Source organism: Colletotrichum gloeosporioides (assembly GCF_011800055.1).
Source record: "Colletotrichum gloeosporioides strain Lc1 chromosome Unknown consensus_77, whole genome shotgun sequence".
Lineage (NCBI taxonomy): Eukaryota > Fungi > Ascomycota > Sordariomycetes > Glomerellales > Glomerellaceae > Colletotrichum > Colletotrichum gloeosporioides.
Window position 1 is genome coordinate 91,244 of NW_025544722.1, and position 27,344 is coordinate 118,587.

The 27,344-nt window shown below is 55.8% G+C and overlaps 4 protein-coding genes across 4 annotated transcripts; 2 read left to right on the plus strand and 2 right to left on the minus strand.

Annotated features, from left to right (window-relative positions):
- Positions 1–8,898: 8,898 nt before the first annotated feature.
- GCG54_00007735 (Activator of stress protein 1) lies at positions 8,899–12,037 on the plus strand (the record flags this gene model as incomplete). The annotated part of the gene is made up of 5 exons (XM_045407713.1): positions 8,899–9,211; positions 9,265–10,012; positions 10,064–10,693; positions 10,748–11,132; positions 11,186–12,037. The coding sequence occupies 5 exons, from the start codon at positions 8,899–8,901 to the stop codon at positions 12,035–12,037; spliced, it is 2,928 nt and encodes a 975-aa protein (XP_045259448.1).
- Positions 12,038–14,923: 2,886 nt separating this feature from the next.
- GCG54_00007736 (putative Xaa-Pro aminopeptidase) lies at positions 14,924–17,023 on the plus strand (the record flags this gene model as incomplete). Its single annotated transcript, XM_045407714.1, has 5 exons — positions 14,924–14,982; positions 15,253–15,326; positions 15,465–15,591; positions 15,643–16,749; positions 16,813–17,023. The coding sequence occupies 5 exons, from the start codon at positions 14,924–14,926 to the stop codon at positions 17,021–17,023; spliced, it is 1,578 nt and encodes a 525-aa protein (XP_045259449.1).
- Positions 17,024–17,643: 620 nt separating this feature from the next.
- GCG54_00007737 (uncharacterized protein) lies at positions 17,644–19,438 on the minus strand (the record flags this gene model as incomplete). The annotated part of the gene is made up of 2 exons (XM_045407715.1): positions 17,644–18,424; positions 18,741–19,438. The coding sequence occupies 2 exons, from the start codon at positions 19,436–19,438 to the stop codon at positions 17,644–17,646; spliced, it is 1,479 nt and encodes a 492-aa protein (XP_045259450.1).
- Positions 19,439–20,711: 1,273 nt separating this feature from the next.
- On the minus strand, positions 20,712–27,184 carry GCG54_00007738 (Dolichyl pyrophosphate Glc1Man9GlcNAc2 alpha-1 3-glucosyltransferase; the record flags this gene model as incomplete). The annotated part of the gene is made up of 10 exons (XM_045407716.1): positions 20,712–21,810; positions 21,860–23,595; positions 23,644–23,709; positions 23,762–23,780; positions 23,834–24,012; positions 24,056–24,127; positions 25,511–26,163; positions 26,220–26,713; positions 26,773–27,045; positions 27,108–27,184. 10 exons carry the CDS (start codon positions 27,182–27,184, stop codon positions 20,712–20,714), a joined length of 4,668 nt encoding a protein of 1,555 aa, XP_045259451.1.
- Positions 27,185–27,344: the final 160 nt, after the last annotated feature.

Consider the following 27,344-nt stretch of genomic DNA (forward strand, 5'->3'; position numbering starts at 1 on the left):
CGTCTCGTGTATGAACTCGTGGGATGCAACCGGAGAGCGGCAGGCGAATGACAGCGATGGAGAATGGACCCTGGCGTCTATGTCGCACTGCGCGCAAGAGATGAATGAGACGGGGCAAGGACGACTGGATGGAGGTGATGTGATGGCACGATGGGAGAGATGGAGGGATGGTGAGGATGGGAACTGCAGGCAGAGGCAGGCGCAGCAGGCTGGTGGCGCCTCCAGCGAATCAGAGACTGTTTGGCAGTGGCTGGGGGCCGTTTTTGCGGGGTAATTGAATAAGGAGGGGAGGTACCTGAATAAGGCAATGAACAGCCAGAGGTACTTCCTCCGTACAGCGGATACAAGTCCTTGAGCTGAGGTGCATGTGTATCGAGGAGCTGTCTGTCCGTGTCGCGACTCTCTTCGGACGTTGTGTGTCAAGAGCAAAAAGTAGTGCTGCACTTGTGAATGCAACTGCAACGTTGTGGTAGAAGCGGAAAAGTATGCAGAATGGTAATCGCAGATATGACACTGGCGATCTCGTTGCGTGTCGCGGAGCAAGTGATTGGTGACCAGATGCGGCAGTCGGTCGATCACTGAGAATAAGGATAAGGTACAAAGTCTTGGCGATACGGTAAGGTACCTAGATTGAGTGAAGGGAACCATGGAACCTGCCACGCCTGCCTGCCTCCTCACCTCACTGTCCTATTTTTTCCTCTGTGTGTACTTTGCAGAATGTGTGCGGATGGGATGCAAAAGCTGGCTACCGACTCCTACGAAGTCCACTTGATCCTGACAGATGCCACTGTTTCCTGCATTCCCTTCGTGTTGTCTTACGCCTGGTCAGGCTGTCGAGTTGTGCATAGGTCGACCGGCAACTATACAGCCCGAAAAGCGGACTTGTGCATTCATAGCCTGACATTTCTAATGCGATTAGCGCGGCGAAGACGCTCAGTACAAAGCCACTACGAAGCCTACGACGATTTATGTCGTGGTGAGACCAGCTGTAAACACAAACGGCAGCAAAGTTTACATCAACCGGAAACTCCAATGCTGCTGGGCTCACCCTGTTCGGCCGGTGGTGAGATGGACCGCGGAAGCAGAAGCCGCACCTTGTTCTTCGTTCGTACCCTTGGCCTGTTCGTGCACTGATTCGTTTGATGACCGAGCGGGAGGAGGGTTGATGGATGGAGGCAAGGCCGTCATGGACCGACAGGGCAGCATCGGGGTTGGATCAGAATGGATCAGTTGGACATGAATCCTCAACACTGACAAGGGCCAGGGCCAGTATTGAGGATGGCACTGGTATGACGATTGCGACTGGAGCCCGAATCCAAACCGCAGAAATCAGCAACTCAAGCAAGGAAAAACAAGCCAATATTTTATTTTGTTGAAGGTGATGTGCTCTGCAAGGCAGGTCTAGGTACGTACCCGTTCAGACATTTACGCTGCACTTTAGGTGATGGAATGATCACAGACAGCAGGTGACAGGACGGTAGTTGACCGAGTATGTGTTGTTTCCAAGCAACTCAAAGCTAAAAAAGACGGGCTGAATTTGTCGAGCGCAGGTGGTATGTGCTTCATTGGGTGCGGTAATGCATGCCAATTCGATCGATGCCATACGAGCGTCCTTGGCTTGCACGTCTTACGCGGTCGACGTCTACGGCAGCATGTTATTGTTTGATGCTCTCCGTCTGTTGTCCGTCTATGTCTGGCGAAAGTGATCTAATGCGCAGGCCTTGTGACCATGCGCAACAGAGTTGACTGGTGCCGATTGATGGGATTGGGGAAAGCAAAGGATCCCTGTTGGTTAGTCTCAGATTCAGCTCGGGTTTTCAGTCTATTGTTTTGTTGACGGTGCTCCTGATTTGCTGCAGGAGAAAGTGTAGCCATCGGCGAAGGGTTGCTCGCCCGAGAGATTGATTTTCAACGACTGCGACAGCGGCATGTAAGCTAGAGCCTAGAGCAACTGGGCTGGGCTGGTTTGGTCTGGTCTTTAGCCAGACAAGTCTCCAGAGAGCCAGACAAGGTCCAGGTCAGGCCTCACAATGGAAGGTCAACCGGGCCTGGTCCAGTCCAGCAGAGCAGGGCCGAAGCAAGGGCAGGGTGCTGGAGCGAATTTGGGCGCGAGTGACGGGTTCCATTTCCAACGCTGGGCCCTGCGACGGGGGGTCACTCATCAGTCGGGCAAAAGGTAGGAGGATATTGTCAGAGACAGAGTATCCGTATTCCATAAAAAGACGCAACCTTGAATACCCAAGTCATGACTTGCTTCCCAGAGGATGGACGTTGGAATGAATGTCCGCGTCTTGCGAGGGTCTCCTGCCCAGAAGTCTGGCCGTTATCGTGGTGTAGTGGGCGTGTTGTGTGGTCCTGTGGGTGCTGTCGCTGAATGGAAGCCTTCGGGTCGCTGTCGCGTCAGGGGATGGAGGGGGTCGCAGGTGGGTGATGTGGTCGTGGTGACTGGCAAGCAGCCGTGAGTTCAACTGTGGTTCAGCGTTGCGGTCGGCTCGGGTGGCTCCTGCTCTGGAGAGAAGGACCACTCGGGCAGATTCAGAGTTGAGTGAGTGGTTCGGGTACAATCTGTAAGGTACCTTGCCGGGGTTTTGAAGCAGTGCCAGGATAGCAGGGTACCAGGGTGCCAGGATGCAGATGAAAGATGAGAGAGGAAGGGGAAGGGGGGAAAAAAGGAAAGGGTACGTACCGAGATTTAGCGATGTGGACGGTCGGTCCGCCCCCATGCTGCTCACACTGTACTTGGGTGTACCTCTGGTGGACAGTGTCAACAATGGTGGCCCTGCTAGTGGCTGACACATGCATTAAGTCTTTTGGCTCTTCTTTCTCTTTGATTGAATTTTTGCGGAAATAACGAGGGCGGGCGCGGATGGGCGAGGGCGAGGGCGAGGGCACCAAGGTAACGTGGCCGGTTCCTTGATTTCCTGCTTTCTGACACCCGGGCACACTCCTGGGGGTGCGAGACGGTCGGCAGCGACGAGGCATTTTTGGGCAGTTTTGAGAGCAAAAAACAACGGGAAAAAACGCCCAATTCACAGCATCTCCAGAGCGTTTGATATATCAACTGAGGCTCTTTACAATCGATGGATGTTGTCAAGACAAGCGCAAGCGCGAAGGGGCGGGGTGGAAGTCTTGGCAACGAGGAAAATCGAGCGTGCCAAGACTTAAGACCAGGAAGCTCTTGCGTTTTCTGGCCCCCCGCCCTTGGGCTGACGCGGTGGTGGGAGTGGGAGTGGGAGCGGTGGACACACCTTGGACCTCGACACTCTCCAATCCAAGGGACGTCACGGCATTGGCGTTGCCGTTGGCTGCTGCTCTGTGGTCCGTGGCCTGGCACTTGCCGTTGTCGTCACCCTCTACCGGTCGCCTCAGTCAGTTCGTACCTCAGCTCCTACCTTTGGTATTGAACTCACGCAAGCAAGCAAGGAAGGTACTTACGGGGCAAAGAAAGATTCCTGCCTCTTGCCGTTTGTACCGTTTGAGGGGGAAAGCACGGCATCCGGGTGACCTGTGGCAGGAACGATACCCAGCGCTTGCCCATTCTAAGACAGAGACAGACAATCAGCGGCAGGTGCAGGTCACTCACCCCAATGGAAGGAAGGACCCCTAAGGCTGGAAGCTGGAGCTTTTTGGAGCAGGAGCTCACCCCCCGTCCCAAGCCAAGCCGCCAGAGCCAGAGCCAGAGCCAGAGCCAGAGCCAGAGCCAGCCCAGCGGCAAGCACCACCCCCAAGCGCCTTCCAGGGCTCAGGTATCGCACCTACCGTACCCGTACCCTCTGTACCTTAACGCAATCAATCACCCGACGGGACGCCAATCTGATCCAATGGCTCCCCCCTTCCCGCGAAAAGAGAAAATTGACAGCCAAAACTCGCAATAAAGTCGACCCCAATGACGGATGCCAAGACTTCAGCACCTCACCTTCCCTCAGCCCTGGGCCCTGCTCTTCTGTAGGGCGGACCATTTGACAACGTCCCGTCAACCATGCGACGGTAATCCACCAAACGAAGCCTTTTCGAATATTCCATGCGTCTTCCATTCCCACAATGCTTGCATCCAAAGCCCAGAATCTCGCGATGGCCATGCCAGATGCCCATCTTTCTGCGAGCTGGCTATCCGGAAGGGGGGCCAAACAAAAAGTACAGGGGTCCTGCGGGCCACTCGCCTGCGCGCGCACACAACTCACACACCTGAACGCTCACTTTCATACACACACTCGACCAAAAGACTCGACGGCCTTGCTTCATGCCACGACAAAGGGGGCGGCCCGCCTGCGTCGTCGTCGTCGTCGTCGTCGTCTTCGTCGCCGCCGCCTTTTCTTGTCCTGCAACTTGGCTCTTGGCCAGTGGCACCCTCCCGTTGGTCTAGCTTGTCTCCCAGTCCCTGTGCAAGGTCACGAAGGTGTATGCCATCCTCCATACTTTTTTGGATCGGCGCGGATGGTCTCGCCTGCCGTGTCTATCGTGCCTCTCCACCATGGCGACACAATTAACAAACGCACCGGACCCTCGATCCCAACCTCGGACCAATTCCTGCCTCCATCACCAAGGAATGTGGGTGGAGGCCGAGGGAGGGTAAGAGTCACAGCTTGAAGAGAGAGAGAAAAGGCAATCGCAAGACGAGGCAGCGGCTAATGTCGCTGACAAGGCCATTGCTGGGAATGGTCGATGACAGAGAGCCACTCTCATGCGATGCTTGGGATGGACCGATGAAGCAAGGACGAAAGACCTTCTGGCTGCTGGCTGCTGGCGAGGGCGCGGGCGCGGAGCCCAGACTCTCTGCACCATCACAGACCGTCTGAGCCAGCAGGCCCCGTCCTTACAATTTGGAAACTGGGCCTGCCATGCGCCGTGGTATCGTCTGGCCAAGTCAAAAAGCCTTAGCTCCGCCAGCTCAACTCGGAGACCGAATAAGTTGATGACCTACCTTGTACTCGGGACCGAGTGCACCCAGGGACTAGGGATGGTCATTATCTGCCTCATACTAAATGACGACGGCGACGGATCAGACCAGTCCCCCATCTCTGATTACCATTACCATTTTGCTTTCACTAGGTTTTTGTGGTCTCGTTTTTTTTTTAATTTGATTTTCTGCTGACCTTTGCGCTCGACTGGTCGCAACAGGTACTGCTTTGCATTGAGGAGGTACCCTTGTCGGGGACCTGACCGGGGGTGTCCTGGGAATCAATTCCGATCCAATGGGATCACTTTTTATCCAGCGTCTCGTGCATAGCAGGCAGGTGGGACAAGTCAGCGTTGACTGAGTACTCGACTTTTTTTTTTTTTTTTTTTTTTTTTTTTTTTTTTTTTTTTTTTTTTTTTTTTTTTTTTTCCTTCTCTCTGTGCCTTTCCACTGAGAGTCTCTTCCTGCTGAGTTGAGCTGGAGGACAAGACAAAGCGCCTGGGCTTGCTCTCTCTTTGCTTCCGTGATCTATTAATGGACACATACAAACACCCTAGACCTGTTGAATGGCATCCTCTAAACCCAGCGGTGGTGGACCGTCAGACCAGGCCTTGGTTTGTCTTGCAGACACTGGAGGCTTGATGGAGCTTGCCGGACAAGGCCGGGCGGATGACAGTCCCGTGGCGGTCTGTCATTGCTACTGCTACCCAGAAGCTTTACCGTTTGTGTGCAGATTGAGGTTCCTTACACCACGTTGCCATGCGGTAAGGTACCGAATGGCGTGGAATTCAGGGCTGCGGTTGGCTTCAAGCAAGATTCGCAAAAGACACAAACATCAGAAAAGGGTAAAAAGGCATACGTACCCCCGGCTCCACCGTGCATCCAAATGCATGCACGAACATCGTTGGCGCCGCAGGCTCTCAATCCACAAGACGCAGAGCTGCAGCGTTGCGGCATGACTGATGATGCTGTGAGGAGAGTTGACTGAATGGCGCAAGCAAGCAAGGTCGACGGTCGCTGCTCTGCGAAGCACACAGCAGCAGCAGAAGGGGGGCCGGTTTATTGCACCACAGGCTCTCAGGAGCAACTCAGCGTTCCGCGGCCGACGGGTCCTGGTTGCAACGGATCTCTTTCTCTCAAAGAGTCTCCATCGAACAAAAACGGGCTGCATCCATTCCCGAAAAACCTCCGCTTTTATTATTCCTTTTCGAGTCAAATCAGCCGGGGGCCCCAAAGATGCCCGTCCGGTTGCTGCGTGCTCGACTCAGGTCGCTCACTCTCGCCGCTATTATTCATCCCATACAGAGCGATTGCTCGCTGAAGTATGCCCGCCCTGCGACGGCCCAGAGCCAGTCTGAGAGTGTTCCGAAGCGTGTGTGGTCTCCCGCGCGGTACGTCCCACGGCCAATTAATCACTCGATAGCCATGAGACGAAGCAGAGACGAGATGCTCCTTGCAATCGCAATCAGCCAAATTGTGTTTACACGGAATTACACGTACCACTTGCGCCTCCGCAAATGGTAGTGTACGCCGTACTCGCCCAGGTACTGACTGACAGCCACCAACGGCAGTTCCCAGGTCCAGTCCCAGTCTCAGTCCCCATTCTTTGGTCACAGGCCCGGCAGATTGGCCATCATCATTATCGTCAAGACAAGGGAAGGGAGCATTTGCAATTCTGCGGGCCCGAAGCCAAACCCCAACCCGAATTTCTACATCCACGCTTAGCTTCTCGCCCCCTTCGCACCGTTGGCTTTTTCAAAAGAACCCTTCCGTTCGTTCAGATTAGCCGCACCACAAAGCACTGCTATTTTTGCCCATAACATGTTAACTCAACGGAGCCTAGCTCAGGTTCTCAAGATAGAAGCTCCAACTACTCCAATCTCGTCATTGTCCTGACGCCCTCCACTTGCAATGGCGCTTTTAACACGGAAACAAGCATGCCCCCTCGAGTCCGGACTCTATGCCACTGACCACCGTCGGGGTTGAAAGTCTCGTTCTACCTTACCTTCTGTTCTTGTACATTTCAGTGCGTCCTCGCAGTTCTAGCTTATCCCAGCACCGCACTTTTCGCCCGTGCTGCCTGTTGCACTCTGCAGAGAACACTGTCGGGTCGGGATGCTCCCCTTTGTCCAGAGTTTGAGAGTCCTAGCACCAACAGATGTCAGGTCCAGGGGCGGGCACCCTTTCGATTTTGAGCGTCTCTTTTCGTCCGTTTTGTTTTGTCTTGGCTTTCGGTGGAATCGACACACGATCCCCGTTCCTCCCACTCCTCCCAGCGGAAAGGTACTCTGCGACGAGATACGGCGCAACCTCGCCATAGGCACATGCTCATGTACAAACTTCTTCCCCGTACTTCCCGTCCTCATATTCTGTGCATATACAGGTACAATGATTGAACACAACCGGAGTCATTGGGCACATCGCTCACAGACCATGCGTACCGCGGAGATGGTCTCTTTCGCGCATCTAGCTGCCGCCATCTGTCACCAATGGCTACCGCGCATCTCTCACCGCGGTCGCCTCGACCGAGCTTTCACCACCCTACCTCCATCTTCCCTGGAATACGCCCCCCCTCCCGGTCCCCCTTCGGCGGGCCCTTTCTTGTCTTGTTGCTTGCTGGGGGGAAGCGGTACATGCCATTGTGTTGTGCTCTTCTCAGCCCAAGAACCCAGTTCGAAAAGTCTTGTCCCTTGTGTCTCCTCGCGCGCTTCCGCCAGTGTCCCAAGCATCCCAAGCATCCCAAGCACGAGCGCCACGACAGGTCGTCTGGACGCTCTGCTCGCCTTACCTTAATTCATCTTGGCTTGTTGCTGGCCTTGTACATACATGCCACTCAGTAGTCATAGTGTAGTCTGCCTTACGCCTCCCCTGTTTCTCCCATGCTCGCCCCTCCCCTCTCCCCTCCCCTCCTTCGACTTGGACACACACACTCTATCATGTCTCCAAGCCGAACTCCCCCAACTTCCATCCCCTCTTCTGCCCCCCTCCACTACCACTCACACTCACACATCATACATACTCACGGCGTTGACTCTCGTACCGATCCCTATTGCCCTTTCGTCCTAGCTTCCCCGTCCCCCTTTGCGACGGTTTCGTATTGTCTCCGTTCCCTCTTGTCCCTATCCGCTAAGTGACCCAACCAGTACACAGGAAGAGCACACACACACACATACACCCCCAAGATCCTAGGATACTGCTACAGCTTGCCTCGAGCCGGGGTGCTAGACTCCAGTCTCCAAGTCCTAGGAGGGCAAGGCAGGTACACTACAGAATACTAGTGTACCAGGACTAGGGGGGGGAGTACACTACATCACCCTTCCCGCTGCCGCCAGATCGTGTCCTGTGTGTTGCAGTCAGTCCCAGTAGCGCGGTGACTGCACCGTGCGGGACCATATTCTCCATACCCTCGACTCGTGTACTCTCTTGTCTCAACCAACCCCGGCCGAGACGCTACCTACCGCTACGTAATCCATCCTCGCGCTCAGCTTCCGCGCGACTTACACACACCTCACGCCCATCTCTCAGTCTGCTGCTCGCTGCGCTGCACCGCACCACCGCACCGCACCGCACCCGCACCCTGCTCGGCCTTAAACAAGGGCCTTCCACCCCCCAGCTACCCAGACGAGCCAGCAAAGAGGCAAAAGATCCCCCGGCTCCTCCTCTCGTCTCCCGTTTTGTTTAAACTTATCTTCCTTCTATCCCCCCGCGAAGTCTTGGCACACGTTTCGTTCTTCTTCAAATGTTCAAGACTGGTCAGTCCGGAAGCCGTTCCTAGCAATTGGGTTGGCTTGTCGGGCAACTACCCTTGCACACATACACAAATATGCAAAGAGCTCGTCCACCATAACTGCACTTACACCGAGAACTGTGAGCTCGAACGAGCTGTCACCACCACTACCACCACCACCATAAACAGCTCCTACGCAACCACACATCACCTCCAATCTGGTATTTCTTGGCACACGCACCTCTTGTTGGTTTTGCTCCCACCACCACCAGCAATGAGTCCTCCACCACGCCCTGTCAAGACCGACAACAACTCTCCCCCGGATTCGCAAGCTTCTGGCGTCTCTCCCAATATGTCGGACAACGAATCTGCGGCGCCCTCCGCTGGATGGCCCGTCAAGGAGCCTCCCTCACCCAGCGGCAGCCATTCTGGCTCTGACATGGACGAAAAGGCGGGCGGCCCTGACGCTCCCAACGCTCCCGTACAGAAACGTCGACGTGTAACCAGGGCATGCGACGAGTGCAGACGCAAAAAAATCAAGTGCGATGGCAAGCAGCCTTGTACTCATTGCTCAGTTTACAGCTACGGTTCGTAGATGCCGACAGCTCTATCATGCCTAATTCACTGACAACTTCGCTAGAATGCACATATGACAAGCCTTCAAACCGCAGGCGCAACCCTGCTCCTCAGTACATTGAGGCATTGGAAAGCCGTCTGCAACGTGCAGAGGCTCTTTTGCGCAAGTTCATGCCGGACGTCGACTTGGCCGATCCCACGCTCGACCCTGCCGTTCAGCAAGAGTTCCGCAACAGGGAGCATGCACGAGCAGCGGTATCCAAGTTGAGGCAAGATCCCTTTGCTATTCCCGAGGAGAAAGACGCTCAGCTTTTGTCCATGATCGAGTCTATTGGTCAGCTGGACTTGGACGAGAAGGGCGGTTGGGACTTTCACGGAGTGTCATCTGGGGCCGTCTTTTTGCGCCGCATGAAGGAGAACTTCCGGGGCATGATGGGACCGGTGACCAAAGTACCCTTTCTCCCTCGACCAGAACGACCTGCTGGCTTGATCAATCTGGATTCCCCAGCATCAGCCGCCTCCTCCCCTTTCGACGCGTCGTTGGCGACTGCCCCTGAACTCCCCCCCAAAGAAGTGGCGAGGAAGCTCTGCTACTACTCGCTCAACTGCGCTACCTGCCTGATCCGGGTGGTGCACGTTCCCACCTTTTACGAATTATTTGACCGCGTTTACGAAAAGTCTCACGAAGATTACACCAAGGAAGAGCACCGTTTTGTGGGCTTGCTGTTTGCTGTTATGGCCTTGGGCTGCATGTATGCCAATTTGGACGAGACCGCTCCTCCCGTGGCCTACAAGGAGTCCGCTGAAGAAGGGTACGTAACAACGACTTCCAATCTTTGAACCTCACCTAACCTCGGTCACAGAATGAAATATTATGACACCGCCAGGAGGATCCTCCAGGATATCACGGAATGTCGAGACCTGACATCCCTCCAAGCACTGCTCTTTATGATTCTGTTTCTGCAAGCAACCTCGAACCTAAGCGGATGTTACGCGTTCGTGGGTATCGCACTCCGATCAGCCCTGCGCATGGGTCTGCATAGGTTCTTGAAGCACGAGCAGATTTCCATCATCGAACAGGAAGTAAGGAAGCGGGTATTCTGGGTGATCCGACAGATGGATATCTACGTTTCGGCCATGCTTGGATTCCCGCTGCTTCTCAACGCAGACGACATTGATCAGCCGTACCCAACTGAGATCGACGACGAATACATCACGAATGAGGGTATCCTGACTCCCCCGCCAGGGGTCTTTTCATTCTTCGAGGCCTTCAATGCCCACACTCGTCTGATGGAGATTCTTGCTAAGATCCTCAAGTTCGTCTATCCGTTGAAGGGCCTTGGGCAGAGCGTCATGAAGGGAGACAAGCCGGGCGCGACGTACCTTATCAGCTATGCGAACATCAAGCGGATCGAGACCGAATTGCAGGAGTGGTACGAGGTTCTGCCTGCGCAATGGCGGCCCAGCCCTGACGGCCCCGTCGAGGTCATCCGGTAGGTCAAATCAGGACCCTTGAACAACATATTAATCTGCTAACAATGCTACAGCGTTCGTCACTTGTTGAGATTCGCCTACGCTCATGTGCAGCTGGTTCTTTACAGACCGTTCCTCCACTACGTCTCTCCTCGGATCAGCATGGACAAGAACATTGACGAGCTTTCGTATGCTTGCGCTGCGGCATGCATCAGCGTCTCGCGCAACATTGTTCATATCGGCATCGAAATCCGCAAGCAAAACGTGCTTGCTGGGCCCTATTGGTTTATGCTCTTCACCGAGTTCTTCGCCATTCTCTCGCTCGTCTTCTACGCCATCGAGAATCCCGAGAAGCCAGGCTCCGCCGAGGTACTCGAGGACGCTATTGCAGGAAGAGACATTGTTGCGAAACTGAAGAACAAGAGCCAAGCCGCCGACAGGGTCACCGACGCCCTCAACGTAAGTGCCTACCCCAATCTGCTCTTGGCACAACATGGGCTAACATAGGGCAGGTCTTGTTTGAACAATTGCCCGAGAGGCTCCGTCAGGCCAAGGCTCAGCCGATCCCTACGAAGAAGCGATCGGCACCCGGGCCAAAGACCAGCTCGATACCTATCCATGGCCATCCGGGCATGCACGGGGGTATGAACCAGCGCCGATCCGAAGACATGAGCCGATCGCCCAGTGTGTCCATCGCCAGCGGGCGGCTGTCGCACGTCCGCGGCTCCTTCGACGGCGTGCCCATCTCGGAAGCAGCGTACCAGGACCCGAACCTCGCGATGCAGGATCTACTCTCCATGGACATGGCTTCGCGGGCGACTCCGGACTCGGTGAGCACGTCGGCCAGCTCGACCCGTCCGCAGGGATTCCCGCCACCACACGCGCACAGCAACAACATGAACCACATCAGCAAGCTTGACTCGCTCATGTTCCCGTCGGAGGACCCGTTCGCCTACCCCAACCAGCCGATGATGGAGCTGGGCTACCAGAAGGGACCCGGGCCGAACAACGTCAGCGGCCCGCAGGATGCGTCCTCATTCATGATGCCCGGCGCATTCGACGACATTGACACGCAGCTCCTCGGCCAGTCTCCGGCCTACTTCCTGCACCAGGGACAGGGGCAGCAGCAACCGCCGCAACAACACCACCACCAACACCACCAGTCAGGGTTCGACATGTCCAACATGTACCAGCACTCGGGATACCCGGGCATGTCGGACGCCGCGAGGATAGAGCAGGCCAGGCGGGCGCACATGCAGCAGCAACGGCCCGGAGACATTGACAGGATGCTCGCTGAGTCTGCTGGCTATCAAAGCAACTGGGCGGCGGGGTTGCTCGCCAGGAACGGATATCAGGGCCTGTGAGGGGGGCGGCAGCACCATTTCGCTTCAAATGATACCCAGCATTATTTTTGGAGCCCTGCAAGCTCAGGGTGCGATTATTTTTCTAGGGGCTCTTTTTTGACAGGAGGAGAGGAGAGGATTGTGGAAAGAGCCAGCCGGCTGGGGAAGTGATATAGGGGGGGCATATCGGCTCCCGCAGGCGTTCAGGTTGTTACTTGATAAAGGGTTTCACAATCAAGTCTGCATTGGCAAGCGGCGGAAACGGTCACCAGGACGAAGGCAAGGCAAGACAAAGGGCGAGGCGACTCGAAAGGCAAGGACCGCCACCATCAACAACATGACCAATGAGCCGTTCAATGAAGGTTCATGGATGTATTCAGGGGAGACATGTGTGCATACTCCCCGACGCACTTTACGAATCTGTGCCCTGTATGGTAGTTGATGCAGCAACTAGTATACAATTGGATATAGACAACTGTACCAACATCATGACCATCTATCTGTATGAATCTATGTGAGCTACCTAGGTGAGCAGCCTTGCCTGAGAGAGACCTATCAAGCTTTGGAGCATGGGGTGACGGAGTGACAGCCTCCATGTGGGGTTGAAGGAGGTTTGATTCGGGCGGGAACAAAAGTGCTCTCCAGGGACCACTTGCGACACAAACGGTCTCTCCCCAGGCACATTACACTACACTACGTAGGTGATAGAATGGAGTGCAGCTCGGCGTGCATTGCATGGCATGGCATCGCATCGCAGCTACAGGCCAAGGCTTTTGACCTACAGGGCGCCGAGGTACGTTACGTTCAGCCTGTCCAGTGGAGGAGAGGGAGGGGGTTGGTATCGGTAAGGCATGGCGCGATTGACGGGTTTACCAGGCAGGGGTGGGTGGGCGTGTGTGTGTTCACTGTTCTCTCGCGATCTTGGCTTTTTTGGCAATAAAAGCGGTTCCCCAACGCCTCGACATTTGGGGGCGGGATACTAATCTAGGTACAAGCAAGTACCTTTCTTCGCTACTCGTATCGGGTTTGGAGCAGGAGTCATGCGGGATTCAGGGAAACGAACGACGGGGCTGATGCGAGAGGAGTAAGAGGCGGGAACCGTTGGCCGCTTGTTTCCAGAGCGTTGTATCCGTCGAGGAGAGGAAAAAGATGTGTGACAGAGTACCCGTACCGCGGCCCTCCATCCGGACGCTGAAGCGTTAACGTGTTGAATGTTCTGCCCACCTTCCTAGGTCGGGTCCCGTCGGTCGCTGCCTACGATGAAGGCTCACCGTATTGAGGTCTTCGAAGTTCTTCGTTCCCCTCCTCGCGGGACCTTGAGAGACAAGTTTGCAAGCACACAGTGTGACCCCGATGGAGATGGTGAGGTGAGCAGCAGGGGGGGGGGGGGGGGGGGGTTCGAAGGGNGGGGGGGGGGGGGGGGGGGGGGGGGGGGGGGGGGGGGGGGGGGGGGGGGGAGTCGTTCGAACGGTACCTTCCGCCGCTGCAAATCCAGGGGATCAAGGGTGTTACTAGGTAGGTAAGTAGAGAGGGGCACTGTACTGCGGTATGTATTCGTACCGGAGGAGGGATACATACAACACTGGTGAAGCTGGACATTGGCAGTGATTGGATCGCGGCGCTTTTTTCCCACAGGAACCGTCCCCGGTCCACACCAAAGACGACCTACAGTGGACTCTGGCTGGGCGTAGCGCGGTGGGTATGATATCTCCGCTAAATCCTTATCAGCATGCAGCTCGCAGCGGCAGGCCGTTTCGGCACCGAAGTCGGCCCCCTTCCTTCTCTTGCATGTTCTTTTCGATGGGGCGCTTGTAAGGAATGGCGGGCGACGGCGCGCACTGGGCTGAACGAAGGGCGGTCCACCGGTGAGTCGTGACGGGCCACCGCGGACGATGGGAATCTCGCGCGCCGGGCCCTCTTTCTCAAAGACGGGCCGTCCTATCACGGGACGGTTGTTTGTCATGCTGCATCTCCTCACAGCAAGAGCAGAGGAACCCTGAGTTCGTCGATCCGGGCCACTTTTCTGCTCGTAGCGACGCTTCAAGGCGTTTTAGTCAGACTCCGTAATCCCGCAACACCGAACAGACGCCCCCGTGCCGTCGTCACCTCTCGGAGGCACCGAAGAGCGGAACTTGCGCCAACGCAGAACGACGGGGACGACCCGGGAGCCACACACCACACATCGCATACCGCCGCCGCCGGTTCGACCTGTTCCCTACCTTACCTGCCGAAGACAACGACGACGACACATGCACGCACGCTCCAGTGTCATCGTCATTCCGGCCCCTCCTTCCTTCTCCAACCCTTCCTGCGCAGTGCCCCTCCACCAAACAAACGACACCGATCGACCAATCCCCAGGTTTCGCCTTGCAACCGAGACCTGATTTAGCCTCTAATAGGTAGGTAGCCTGCCCGCGGCTGTTGTCCGAACCCACGCTGCGGGTACGGAGTACTTTGCCCTACCTTACAGTGCACCGATGCGGTACCGCTCGGGAAAGTCTTGGCACGCGACGCCACGTAAACGCCACCCCCATCCAGCACAAACCACTCTTCACGAGCCGCATCGCCTATTGGGCTGAACCAGTGAACCACAGAGCCGCAGCGGCACGCACCCAGAGGTCCCGTCACATCTGCATACCCAGCCCAACTAAACCTGCCTTGGCCTTGCCTTGCCTTACCTTACCCCAAGACCCAAACCTTGTACCTTACCTTAATCCTAGCCGCATCTGCGTTTCCTCTGCCTTGGCCCATCGCGGGACGTTCTAGAGCCTCTTGGGCGGGAACTCAGTCGTCGTCAGACCGCCTTGCCGAACCAACCACCACCCACCGCCCATCACCACAACACTAGGGACCCCCGCCTTTAACTCACGACCCAAGACACGGCACAGCATTGCCAAAGAAGCAACCATGACGATGGAGAGCGCCGTTGATCACGATGTCGTGGTGGTGGATGAGTTTGATGCTCTGTAGGTGGAGAAAGCATTGCGCGTTCACTTCCATCTCCTTCTGTCGAATCCGGGAACTCGAGCCTTGGCGATGGAGGCGAGAGACACCACGCAGCTCCTCTTCGGCCATCCCGAGATGCCAGAACGAGCTTCCTGCCGAGCCCGCGTTTGCTCGCTCGCACGCACACACACACCCCTTCACATCACTCACTCGCTCGCTCTAATTCTCTTGCCTGTTCACACCGTCTGATGAGTAATGTTTACTGATTTGCGTTTTGTGCTTCGGTGAAGGGCTATCGAGGTGAAGACTTCACCGACGGTCGAGTCTGTCAACTCTGTCGCGCCGATCCCGGCCAAGTATCCCGGTATGCAAGTTTCCGTTTTGATGTTGATTGTGAAAAAGTGTCTTTGCCGTGATGTTATGTGAGCCTATGGGGAGGCCCGTGGAAATGACTGTGTTTCATCGTCAATATAACCAAAGACTAGAGACTAACACCGTGAAGCCAAACTCCACGCCCGCAAGGTCGCCGCCGAGCTCAACGTTAGCGATGGCCTCATCTTCCTCCCCGGCGAGCCAAGCCGGGAATACGAAGACTCGGACATGGGCCCGGCCTTCAGGCAGCGACGATAGTAAAGCCACCCCCAACTCTCGATCTTCGTGCCGACTAACACCGCGAATAGCTTCTACTACCTGAGCGGCGCCAACTTCGCCGACTGCGCCGTCACCTACGAGCTCGCCTCGGACCGCCTCATCCTCTGGGTGCCCTACGTCGAGCCGCGCCAGGTCCTCTGGTTCGGCCGCACCCCGGGCATCGCCGAGTGCCTCAAGCAGTTCGACGTCGACGACGTCCGCTACACCACCCAGCTCAACAAGTTCCTCTACCGCCACCTCGCCCCCGGGTCGACCCTCTACGTCATCCACCCGGACCAGGTGCCTCTCTCGGGCGAGTTCCTCCGCGAGATGGCCGACGTCCGCGTCGACCTCACCTCCCTCCAGCCCGCCGTCGACCAGGCCCGCGTCGTCAAGACCGAGTACGAGGTCGCCATGATCCGCAAGGCCAACGCCGTCTCCGCCGCCGCCCACCGCCGCGTCGCGGAGCGCCTGCTCCACCTCGAGAACGAGGCCGAGATCGAGGCCATCTTCCAGGCCCGCTGCACCACCGCCGGCACCCGCGACCAGGCCTACGCCATCATCGCCGGCAGCGGCCCCAACGCGGGCACCCTCCACTACGACGCAAACGACGAACCCCTCGAGGGCCGCGACGTCGTCGTTTTCGACGCCGGCTGCGAGTGGCGCTGCTACGCCAGCGACATCACCCGCACCCTCCCCATCCCGGGCCGCTTCTCCCCCGAGGCGAAAGCCATCCACGACATCGTCGAGCGCATGCAGGACGAGTGCATCGCCATGATCCGCCCCGGCACGCTCTTCTTCGACCTGCACATCCACGCCAGCCAGGTCGCCCAGGAGGGCCTGCTCGCCCTCGGCGTGCTCAGGGGCGACCCCGCCGAGGTCTGGGACGCCGGCACCGTCGCCGCCTTCTTCCCCCACGGCCTGGGCCACCACGTCGGCCTCGAGGTGCACGACGTCTCGGGCAGGGAGCGGCTCCTCCTGCTAAACAACGCCATGGGCGGCGGCGCCGGCGGGCGCGTGGGCAAGCGGGAGATCATCACGCCGGAGATGATGGGCGCCATGGCGCGGGCCACGGCCGCCGCCGCGTCGGTACGCCCGCCGTACATGGGCCGGCAGTACCTGAAGAAGAACATGATCGTCACCGTCGAGCCGGGCGTGTAAGTCTCGCCATCCCCAACGACATCCGAGACTGTGAAACAATGCTAACGCGAGGAATACAGGTACTTTTGCAGGGAATACATCGAGGGCTACTTTCTCAGCAACCCCCGCCACGCGCGCTTCATCAACAAGGCCGTGCTGGAAAAGTACTACCGTGTCGGCGGCGTGCGCATCGAGGACGACATCCTCGTCACGGACGACGGCTACGAGAACCTCTCGACCGGGGCGCCCAAGGGCGAGGAGCTGTTGAGGGTCATCAATGGCAAGGCCTAGACCTCTCTGCTTCTTTTCTTCTGTTGTAGACGGATGATGATTTGGGGGGGGGGGGGGGGGNGTGGGGGGGGGGGGGGGGAGCGTCGTGTGTGGCTTTTGGGCGAGCGTTGCTGAGATGGTATGCGCTGCTTGTTGGGTTGCGATTGAGCGGTTGTGATGGCGAGGCTTAGTTTCCAACGATTACATAATTGACAAGACATGCTGATAACGCTGGTTGAATCCAACATTTGCTTGCTCGACGATTGGGAGTGCCGCCAAAGTCATCAAGTCTACAAAAGAGCCTTGCTACCTATGTGGGTGAGAACGATGTAGATAATGGAAACGACGACACCGAAGACAAACGTAACAGGAAGGACAATGAACGATGAAAGTCCCAGCAGGGACGACGACAGCAGTAGAGAAACAATAGGGGTAGCGAAAAGAAATAACAGTGGTAGAGGATGAGAATGACGACGACGACGACGACGACGACGACGACGACAAAAGGAAACATAGTCGCTTTACGAGGATATACGCGTGTGTGGACACTGCCCGGATAGCCAACTGGCACACTGCCTGGCTAGCAAAACCCATAACAATCATTCTGTGCTAAGTCCGCCCCCTAACGTACATGGAAACGCTCACAACACGCGAGCTTCCTGCTGCATCTGCCACAGAGAGAGCGGATCAATGACATCGGCGGGCAAGGTATCCCCAAAGAGGAACGCCGCATGCCCATGAGATTTGAGCTCCCGAGCTGAGTTCAACTGCCCTGCTAAGCCCGCAAAGTATGTACTATTCAGTTTCCAACCTATGTCCGACAAACCCTCCTGCACGAAACCGTCGAAAGAGGCATCTTGTTTCCAGGCTACAATTGTCCAGAGCCGAATCAGCTTGGTATCATCTACCAAAGACTTAGTGCCTTGCCAGGTAATGCGACTGTGTCCGCTGCGTAGGTGGTATGCGAAACAACAAGCTGTATGTTCGGTGCCAAACCATATCGCCATAGTTTTGAGGTTAACCATGCGTTCAGCAACCCTTGCGGCCTTCTTCAGCATCTCCAATATCGCCTTGTCATCGTCGCGTGCGAGTAGCCGCGACGTCAGTGCAAGAGAGTCCAGATGTGGCCATCGGAAGGCCTCTTTTCCGCAGCACTCGTCAAAAAAGTCTTCAGCTTCGACCATGAATGCGACGGATAATTTTGTGAGATTTTGGCTTGCCTCAGCAAGCTGTATTCCGAGGGAAGCGTTGGGGACACGAAGAAGGCGGTCAACACCGGCAATCCTCTGGGCGTAGGACTCGTTGTTGTCCTCATACACAGATACGTCTGTGATTGTTTCTGGCAGCTTCGACAGTAACAAACCGTCTTCTAAACGATAAAAGTCAGTGATGAATGGGATAATGCATGAACTTGAGTCCTTGCTGTCGTCCTTGCAGTCATCCTTGGTCGTCCTTGCTGTTGTCCTTGCTGTCGTCCTTGCTGTCGTCCTTGCTGTCGTCCTTGCTGTCGTCCTTGCTGTCGTCCAAGCTTTGGCCTGAGTCTCATGTGAATACTGCGTACTTACCTCGATCGCAAAGGCGCTGGTGCTCATCATTCCACGCACGCCATGGCTCGAAAACCAGAGACTCAAGGTTGGGCAACCTCCTTAAGATGGGTCTTAATCCCCATTTATGTTTGTATTTGCAATCTTCTGGCGGGCACATCAGGCTGTGACGGAACTGTCTGCGGAGTACGAACTTGGTGACTGCTGGAAGCGTAGGAAAATCCTTCAGAGGAAAACGGAAAGTCATATTTTTGTGAATACGCTTCGTGTAGTCCGGAAAAGCCGATTTGTCAAGCTCCTGATGTCCAACTTCAGGGTCTAGTTGAGCCCCTACTTCGTCACGCGACCCAAAATATGACTTGTCGAAGTTGAAGTGCGCCTTGTAAGAAAACGACTGTGCGCTAAGTTCGATCGCAATGCCTTTTCCGTTTGGACCGGGCGCTTTCCAATCTTCCAAGGCGCGAAAAAGCTGTAGGATGGCTTCTCTCAACACTTTCTTGTGCCGTCTGTCCGTCTCATCGTCTGATTCCGTCTCATCGTCTGGTTCCGCCTCATCGTCTGATTCCGCCTCGTCATCAGGTTCCGCCTTATCATCTGGTTCCGCCTCATCAGGCTGGCGTTCACCTTTGCATTCATGGAATGCTATGTTCAGCCAGATGTATTGCACGTATTTTCTCAAGTCACCAGTGACCTTTGTCGCTAAATGGAAAAGGTCAGACGTGTCCGTGGAAGACACCTCTAGTCTCAGGAATCTGAGGTTGGCGCGTTTAAAGTCTTCATCCTGGCTATCCAGAATCTGTTGCCAGCGCTGCTCATGGAAGATCTTGTGGCCTATAGACCATGTTTCCCAGTCAACATTCGGGGGTGTCGCGGTGGTACTGGAGCCAGCCATGGTGGGAAGAGTATGGCGATGTTATGGGTATGCAGCGAATCGGACGATGATAAGCCGGTAAGTTGAAGTATCAAACTGCTGAGAAGAAGAATGTGGTAGTGCAGCCAAAATTGAGACGGGCGTAGATGGATGTGGGAGAGGTGTTGTTGTCGTTGGAGTAGAATTGAGGTTTCCGTCAGACGAGGGAGCCTGGAAGTCGTCAGAACGGCGGTCCAGTCCAGTTGCCGTTGCTAGTCTTGCCCCGTGGTTGCCGGTGTTGGGAGCAGCACGGCGTGCCTCTCCTCTTGCTACATAACGGCAGCTGCCCCTAGTTGTCAGGGAAGGATGGGCTACAACGCAGCCTTTTCTTCATTGTGATTTGTGCCGGCATTAGCAACTCACGCAGCTTCACCTGTGGAGTTGCCTGCTGTGTATTCTCGGTCAGGAGCCGAAGCTGGCAGCCACTTGGTTGTGAAGGACAGGACGAATTTCGACCTTCTAATCGCCTGACGAATGGCAGACACACTTGACGCAATGGAAGAAGTGATGCCACTCGGTAGTTGCCTCGAGTTGAAGCTGCAACGACCTCAAGTACGTGGGGCAGGGAAAGAACCAATCCAAGCAACTTCCGATGCACTGGCATCGATTCACGATGCGAAATATCGTCTGTCGAGTCGTATTCGAGTACATCGTCAACGTCTTCCTAAGATTTGGAAATCTTGTCTAGACTAGACGACATCGTAGCCATGACCTCTCCCGGCATCTCGTCGGTTTGATGGAATATCTTCAGCATACGGCATGAAGCATCGTCATCCTTGGATCTGCCAGACCATGAACGGGGGAAACCTTCCCCAAGAACAAATATCATCACACGCGTTCCAAGTCTGCGCATCCATAACAATAATCCGTGAATTTCTTTTTGGAGAGTCTATAACCCAAGCCCATGTAGCTAATGCAAACCACGCACGCCATCCAACCCGCCAGCCAAATGCTTTGAAAAGTTCCTTCACCCGCCAGCCATGCTGCAAACAATTCGACTTGTCCCCCAATGGTGGTGGACATTCGTCAGATTTCTTCTTTTCAGTTACCGGAACACCAAAGTTTATGTTTTGCCAGGTCCGTAAAACAAAGCTCGCAAGAGCTCCAAAAACAAGCCCCGAAAAGCCGGTGCTGAGCAAGATCAGCCCATACCGATGGCTCTGCTGAGTCGTTACAGGCCACGTCTAGTAATTACAGTGAATGCCAGGCAGCATCACACGGCCATCAGGCCGTGACTGCTTTGTGTTCGTGTCGTTTACTTGCGCCGTCTTGTCTTCGGCGCCGGCTCGGGAGAGGGAGAGGGCTCGACGGCCTGTCTCTTCTTTGTCGTCTGCTTCCTGGGTCTTGGGGGAGGAGGGGGCTCAGAATGGAGGTGGCCCAGTTCCTCCATAGCTGTGGTGTTCTCCCAAGATAGGCAGCGGTAATTCGTCGGTTCAGGCGTCGGCTCATGATGGCGGCCCCTTGTACTCATCCGCTTGGAGTCTCTCCTCTTCTCCTTCTTCTCCTCCTTCTCCTCGGGCTCTGCGCTGGCGAGGTACTTCTTTCGGTTTTCCATGTGCTTTACGATCTTGTCCTTGAAGGCCACAATCTCTTTCCTGAGCCGCAGCTCGTTGAATCCGCGAGGATCGAGCCACTTCAGGAGCTCGTCAACGTGCTCCGGCTCGCTGTAGAAGCCCCACTGACGCGCGTTGTAAACGCTAGTAGTACCCTCTTCCAGCTTTTTGCGTTCCGGAACAGTCATGTCGAATTTGGTCTTGTACTCGGCCTGGTACTCGGGATCGGTGTCGATGTAGCCCTCGCGTTCCAGGTCGTCAGGTCCTTGAACCCATATGCAGCCGTTGGCGTATTCGGCGGCAGCTGTAGAGCTGTCTGGAAGCCCACCGTAGGGCATTCCGTTCCGCTCAAACCAGTAGTACCTGTTCCAGAATCGATCCTTGCCGAGCACTCTGGTTCGACCGCAGTCTGCTTCGCGAAGGTCGTTGTCGATGACGGCAATTTCCTCTTCACACTTCTTGATGAACTCCTCCTTCTTGGTGATATCCTTGAGGACCTTGATGAATTGTTTCGATTGCTTGGGCACCTTCGCGGCCTCGGCCTTCTCTTTGCGCTTCTTTTCTTCTTCGCGCTTGCGCTGCCTCTCAGCAGCACGGTCGTTGGCACGGCGGATGTTTCTGCGGGGAGCGCCCTCTTCCTCGGAGTCGGCAACTTCATCCTCGGCATCCGCGATTGAGTCATCAGCATCGGCCATCTTGACGTCCTCATCCTGCTTTTCTGCTTCAGGAGGCGGCGACGGTGGCATGTTGTCGGGCAACAAGATCTTGCGCTGGTCGTTAAGGACACGCAGCTCCTCAAGTCTGGCGGGTTGTTAGCACTCTCAGGTGAGACGGGGTTGACGTAACTAACGCTTGTTTCCTCTGACGCTGCCAGTCAATCTTCTCCTTGCGGAAAGCAGTCATCTGTTCGCTGCACTCCTCCATGTACGTGCGCATGGCCTTGGTTCTGGTGGTAAGCAAGCAGATGATTTGCAGTGCCTGGACGCGAAGGTTGACGTCGAGATTGGCGTACTGTTCCCTGACGGTGTCCTGCGTGGGTTGCTCCACCTCCGGGGGAACGATCTGTGCGAGAAGGTCTTCGCATTGTTTCTCGTGCCGTTCGTCCTTCGACAGCTGATGAAGCAGACCAACGATGATTCTCTCCCAGCCGCCATTCGCGAAGTTTCGCTTTCGAAGTTCTTCAATCCAGTCGTAGTCCTCGAGAACCTCGTCTGCGCGATGCTTGATTTCGGGCTCCACGTTTTCGCTCTCCTTCTCAGCGGCCCTCGCCTCAGCAGCCAGTCTCTCGGCCTCGGCCCTCGCCAGACTGCTTCTAGTGGCTCTAGCAGGCGGCCTGTCAGGTTCAGGTGTGGGCTCCTTTTCTTCCTCTTCCTCTTCCTCCTCAGAATCATCCTCCTCCTCGACCTCCGGCAGTGGCACGTTGACCTTGCCACCGTCTGCCTCAGCGCTGACGAGCTGTTTCAAAACGGCGCAGTGAATCTCTTCAAACAGCTGGATCGTCGTCTCTTCGGATGCAGCGCACATCGCTTCAACAAAATCATCAAACGTAAATGAATCCAGCTTGAAAATCTCGCAATAGACGTTGAGCGTGTCCCATGTCTCCAGGAACAAGCCGACTGACTCCATCGAAATCTTGTCCTGCAGGCCAGCGCTGCCCTTGGTGGCGTCATCGGTCTCGGCCGGAGGGTCCTTGCAGAAGAACGACAGCGGCGGTCTGACAACACCCTCCCGCATCGGTACCTGCAAATCTTCGATGGGGTATTTTGGCGGCGGAGGCGGTGGGGGCACTTCGGGGGCAGCCATGGGGTGCTGCATTTGTTGGTTCCTGAAGTTGAGGGGGAGCTGGAAGGGATTCTTATGAGGAGGCGCCTGAAATACGCCTTCATGTCCAGCAAGCATGCCCTGCGAACCCTTGCCGTCGAAATCCGGAGATTGGTGCTGCAGCTTGCCCTTCTGGTTCTTTGGTGCAGGTTTCAGTTCTGGTAACCTAGCCGGCCCGTTCTGCATAGCTCCGTTTACACCGTTTGCTCCGTTTGCCTCTTGGCCGTGCGGCTGGTTTGCTCGCTTCTGTGCTTGGATCTGCTTCCGCTCCATCAACTTCGTATCGTAGCGCAGGTGAGCCGGGACCCGAGAGTCGATGTGATATTGTGCCGCATAGTCCTGCTTGACGAGCCACGGGGCGCCATTCCATGCCTCGCGCGTCACCGTCTTCTTTATGAAAGAGCGTAGGACCGACTTTGTGAAGATCTTGCGATCGCGCCAGATGTGGTCGTCGTCAACCACAGCTTCGGCGCCGGGTCTCTCGTCGAGGCTGACCGTGTATCTAGTGTAGGGAGGTGTCAAGGTGCCGTCGGGTAGTACCTTGCCTCCAAACCGGGTCTTTTCTCTGACAACGCCCTGCAACCTCTCTCCGTCTGCCGTGCTGACCGTGACTGCTTCGCCAGGGTAGTAGTCCGCCCTGAACTCTTCAAAAACCATGTCTACCAGGGTATCAATTCGAGAGACCGTTTGGAATTGTACGCGTCGCAGCACCGGGCCCTTGAGGGCTTCGGGGAAGGCTTGCTCGACTTCTTCGGCGCCAGCAAGCTATCGCGTGTTAGTGTCTTGGTGTGGGGATGACGTCTTAGCACAAACCTCGCTCTTGAGAGCTTCGAAAAACGTCAAGCCAGAGTGCCCTGTGATCTGGCAAATGAATCGGCGCTATGCGGTGTGAGCGAGTCTTGGCCCATAGCCCCACCTAGACTAAACATACCTGTTTGTAGAAATCCATTCTTCACCGAGTTAGCTCGGAACACCCACCAGAACGCAAAAACGGGGAGCTCACCTGGTTAAATAGTCTTCATAATGGGCGAAGACTTCACCGGTCTGCGGTATGTGCCAGACCTGAGGGCTTACATCAGTATTCGTCGCATCGTCCGTGAAGTTCAATTTTCGAACCTCTGCATTGTCATCCTTGATGTCCTTGGGCGGCAAGAACTGCACCGGTTTGCGCTTGAATAAGACCTGAATTGCAAGTCAGCGGCGCGCGCTCCCTCGGGGCGCGTACGGGGTCCATACCATGGTGGCGGTGGGCTACAATGGCATGGTCCAAAAGTCGAGGTCCGAATGCGCAACGAGGCTGTATTGCAGCCTTCCTTCTCTTGAACCGGTGTAAGTGGTGTTAGAGACTCTCGAGAAGCATCTGCCGGTCGATAGCGGCGCGTCGTGCTGGTCGTGGCGGGTTGTTGTGGTCGCGGCCGGAGGGGGCGGAGGCGCGGTCGAGGTGTCGGGCAGGGGAGAGCGGGTTCGGCGGTGCACTTACACGCGAGTTGGCGGACGCGGTGCGGGTCGAACAAGACGTGTCAGGGCGGTAGATGTGGTTGCAAATGGCGATGTTGAGGGTGGTTGTGGTCGCGGGCTAATGGAGGAAACGCGCAGCCTGCGAGTCGTGGGTGAAACGTCGAGGGAAAAAAACAAAAAGGTGGGAAGAGGAGTGGTGAGCTTGGGGAGGGAAAGGAAAAGGGAAAAAGACGAAGAGCGCCAGTAAAAGCGGTCCTGGCCCACGCCCGCTTGGCCCGTTCGGCCCACGGTGCCTCCGCATCCCATCTCCCAGAGCGCTGCTCACCAGGCCTCCTCACCCTCCTCCACCCGCCACGACTCCGTCCACCTCGGGAATCCCACACCCGCGTCGGCCACCCACGATTTTGTACTCGTTGCACTCGTCGCCGCCGGAGCAATCGATTGAGCACTCAAGTGACCGAAAAGACTCCAGTTTCGTCGATTTATCCTCATATATGTCATGTGCACCGTCCGGCCTTGACGGGTAGGCTGTTTTTCGTCAATCACCTCCTCGGGATCGCACCCGGAGGAGCACCGTTTTACCACCACAACGCCTTAAAATTTACTTCCAACTGCTTCCGCGGTAAATTTGATATGATTCGTTTATATCTGATCTTTTTTGTATGCCTCCGACAGACGGGGCTCGAGAAAAGTCGCGATATCAAGGCCGGACTGCTCCGACAAGGCCACTCCGGGCCGCCGAGCTCCGTGTAAGTGATTTCCTTACAAGTGCATTCCTGAGCAGTCAATTAGGCAAAACCCGCTTCTGCATGGCCAAAACTGTGCTCGACATGCGTTTGTTTTGCTCTTCCGTTTGCTGATGGCATACAATGGGTTGTGTCCAAGGGGCCCACGACCCCCGGTCCCCCTGCTCAGCCGTTAGCTCCAAAATGTTGTTTCTCGCCTGGGACATGGCTGCTAGTGGATCTGGGTGCTGCTGTCAGCCTCCAGACACGTGAGTTTCTGCATTTTGATTGGCTCCTGTCGACCAGGCCCCCACGGGACGAAGCGTCTCTTTTAGACTTCCGGCAACTGGCCGTCATCACTGGCATGTAAAAGTTTCGCCCAAGGGCACAGTCTTTGTCTTATTTTCGTCTATTTCGTCTTTTATACACGATTAATATGAACAACCCATCGCTTAGAAAGCGATTTTCCACTCCTTTTATGACGTGAAGTAAACCACCATGAACCCGAGCCAACTGCCGACGACCCCCACTGCGCAGTACGAGCTCGTGAACATTAGCGGAAGGAATTCATACCGCTTCCCAAACACTATCTGGTGCAGCAGTGAGCAGTACAGAATCAACGGGATGCTGACTGCGATATACAGCGTGCTGAACCGATCGAGCAAGAAGAACCTGGCCTTTCTGGAAGCCGGCGCCAATCGGTCAAAGGTCAGGAGGAACAGAATCAGCCAGAAGATGGTGTAAACCGTCTTGATTGGGAATTCCGCCGACGTGAACAGCAGGGGGAAGAGAGAGACGTGCCCAGCGACAGCCAATGGTCGGAATGCACTGAGGTAGCGGCGATCCTTGAGCGCAATAAGGCTAAAGGGAATGATGACGAGAAGAATGGCCTTCTCGTGCACATGCCATCCGAAGAGGAATGAAGCGTAGCCGCACAAAGTCACCGCTCCAATAAAGCTGTCCCAGGGCAAGGGTGTCTGGGCCTGGAAGAAGAGCTTGATCAGAGGCAGCACCTGGAAGAAGAGCGTGAGAGCGAAGCAAGTACGTGGGCTGATTTCTGGCAGCACCGCAAAGGCAGTGTCACCCACGAGTCCTCTGGTGACACTGTTGATGGCTTCGGCCTTGACGGGAAGATTGAGCCTGGGTGCCACTGAAACTCTATTAGCATGCTACTGTGGAATAGTCATGGGTAAGTGGATGACCTACCATAAATGAGGACGCGGTCCGCGAAGGAGTACAGAGCCCATACATTGGGGGCCCAATAGGCATGGCAAAGACCACGTGAGAACGGGAAAAGGCGGCTCATCATCTGCGGTATCTGATTCAGAGCAGCAAATGGTCCAAATGCGGCACCAAAGATGGCCGCAATACCGCCACCCAGCTTGATGCAGTTGAAGAACTGGATTCTGAACATGGACTTGGGCGACAAGCAGTAGGCACGGAGAAGGAAGACAAAGTAGGCCGGGGCGAGGTACAGATAGATGTGCTTCATGCACAACAACGCAGCAAACACCAGTCCGCTGCCCAGCAAGCCCGACTTGGATCTCGCCAGAACGAGGGATAGGATGAGCACACCGTACATGGCGCCGTTGTACTGGAAGTGGATGTGGTCAATGATCAAAAGACCAGGGGAAAGTAGAATTGAGATGGCAGCAGCCTGGGCAGCTCGTCTCGTTCCTCCCGTCGCGGTCTCGATGAATCTAGTAACATGTCATATAAGCTGTTGTTCCCATCTTGAAGGACAAGTAGGTGCACTTACCGCTGCAGCGCATAGACTAAGACCAGTTCCGAAATAATGACAGTCCATCTCTGGAAGTATACCGTCTGCCAGCTATCGTATTCCAAGTTGTAGACCTTGAGCATGGCCGGGTCGACGAGCTTCGCGACCTGGGACATGACCCACTCGAAGTAGGCGAAGAAGGGAGGGTAGTCGAGGGTCCATTCCGAGGTCTTCTCGTAGTACCACTTGGACAAAGGCAGGCTGTTTGTGATGGCGAGCCAGTTCCGGTGGACTTCGAAGTCGGTGGATTTGCTTCGCGGCAGGTCAGCGAGGGTGGCTTCTCGGAGGTGTCGGTCGGTCGGCGGTCCACTTACTAGGCCGGGAAGAGGAGGACCTTCAGAGCGCCGGCGACAAGCGCGCATTGGGAGAGGGTTGGGTATGATTCAGCCATTGTGGCGCGTTCCAAGGGCTGATCAGCAGGTTGTCCGCATTGAACAGGGTGGTGCCGTGAGAGCTTCAATTTGGCGTGGTGACAGAGCTGAAGCTGCCCGGCAGGTGGGAGGAAAATCACAGGCCACCTTCGCTTTCGTCAGGGGTCCTGCTCTCAAAGC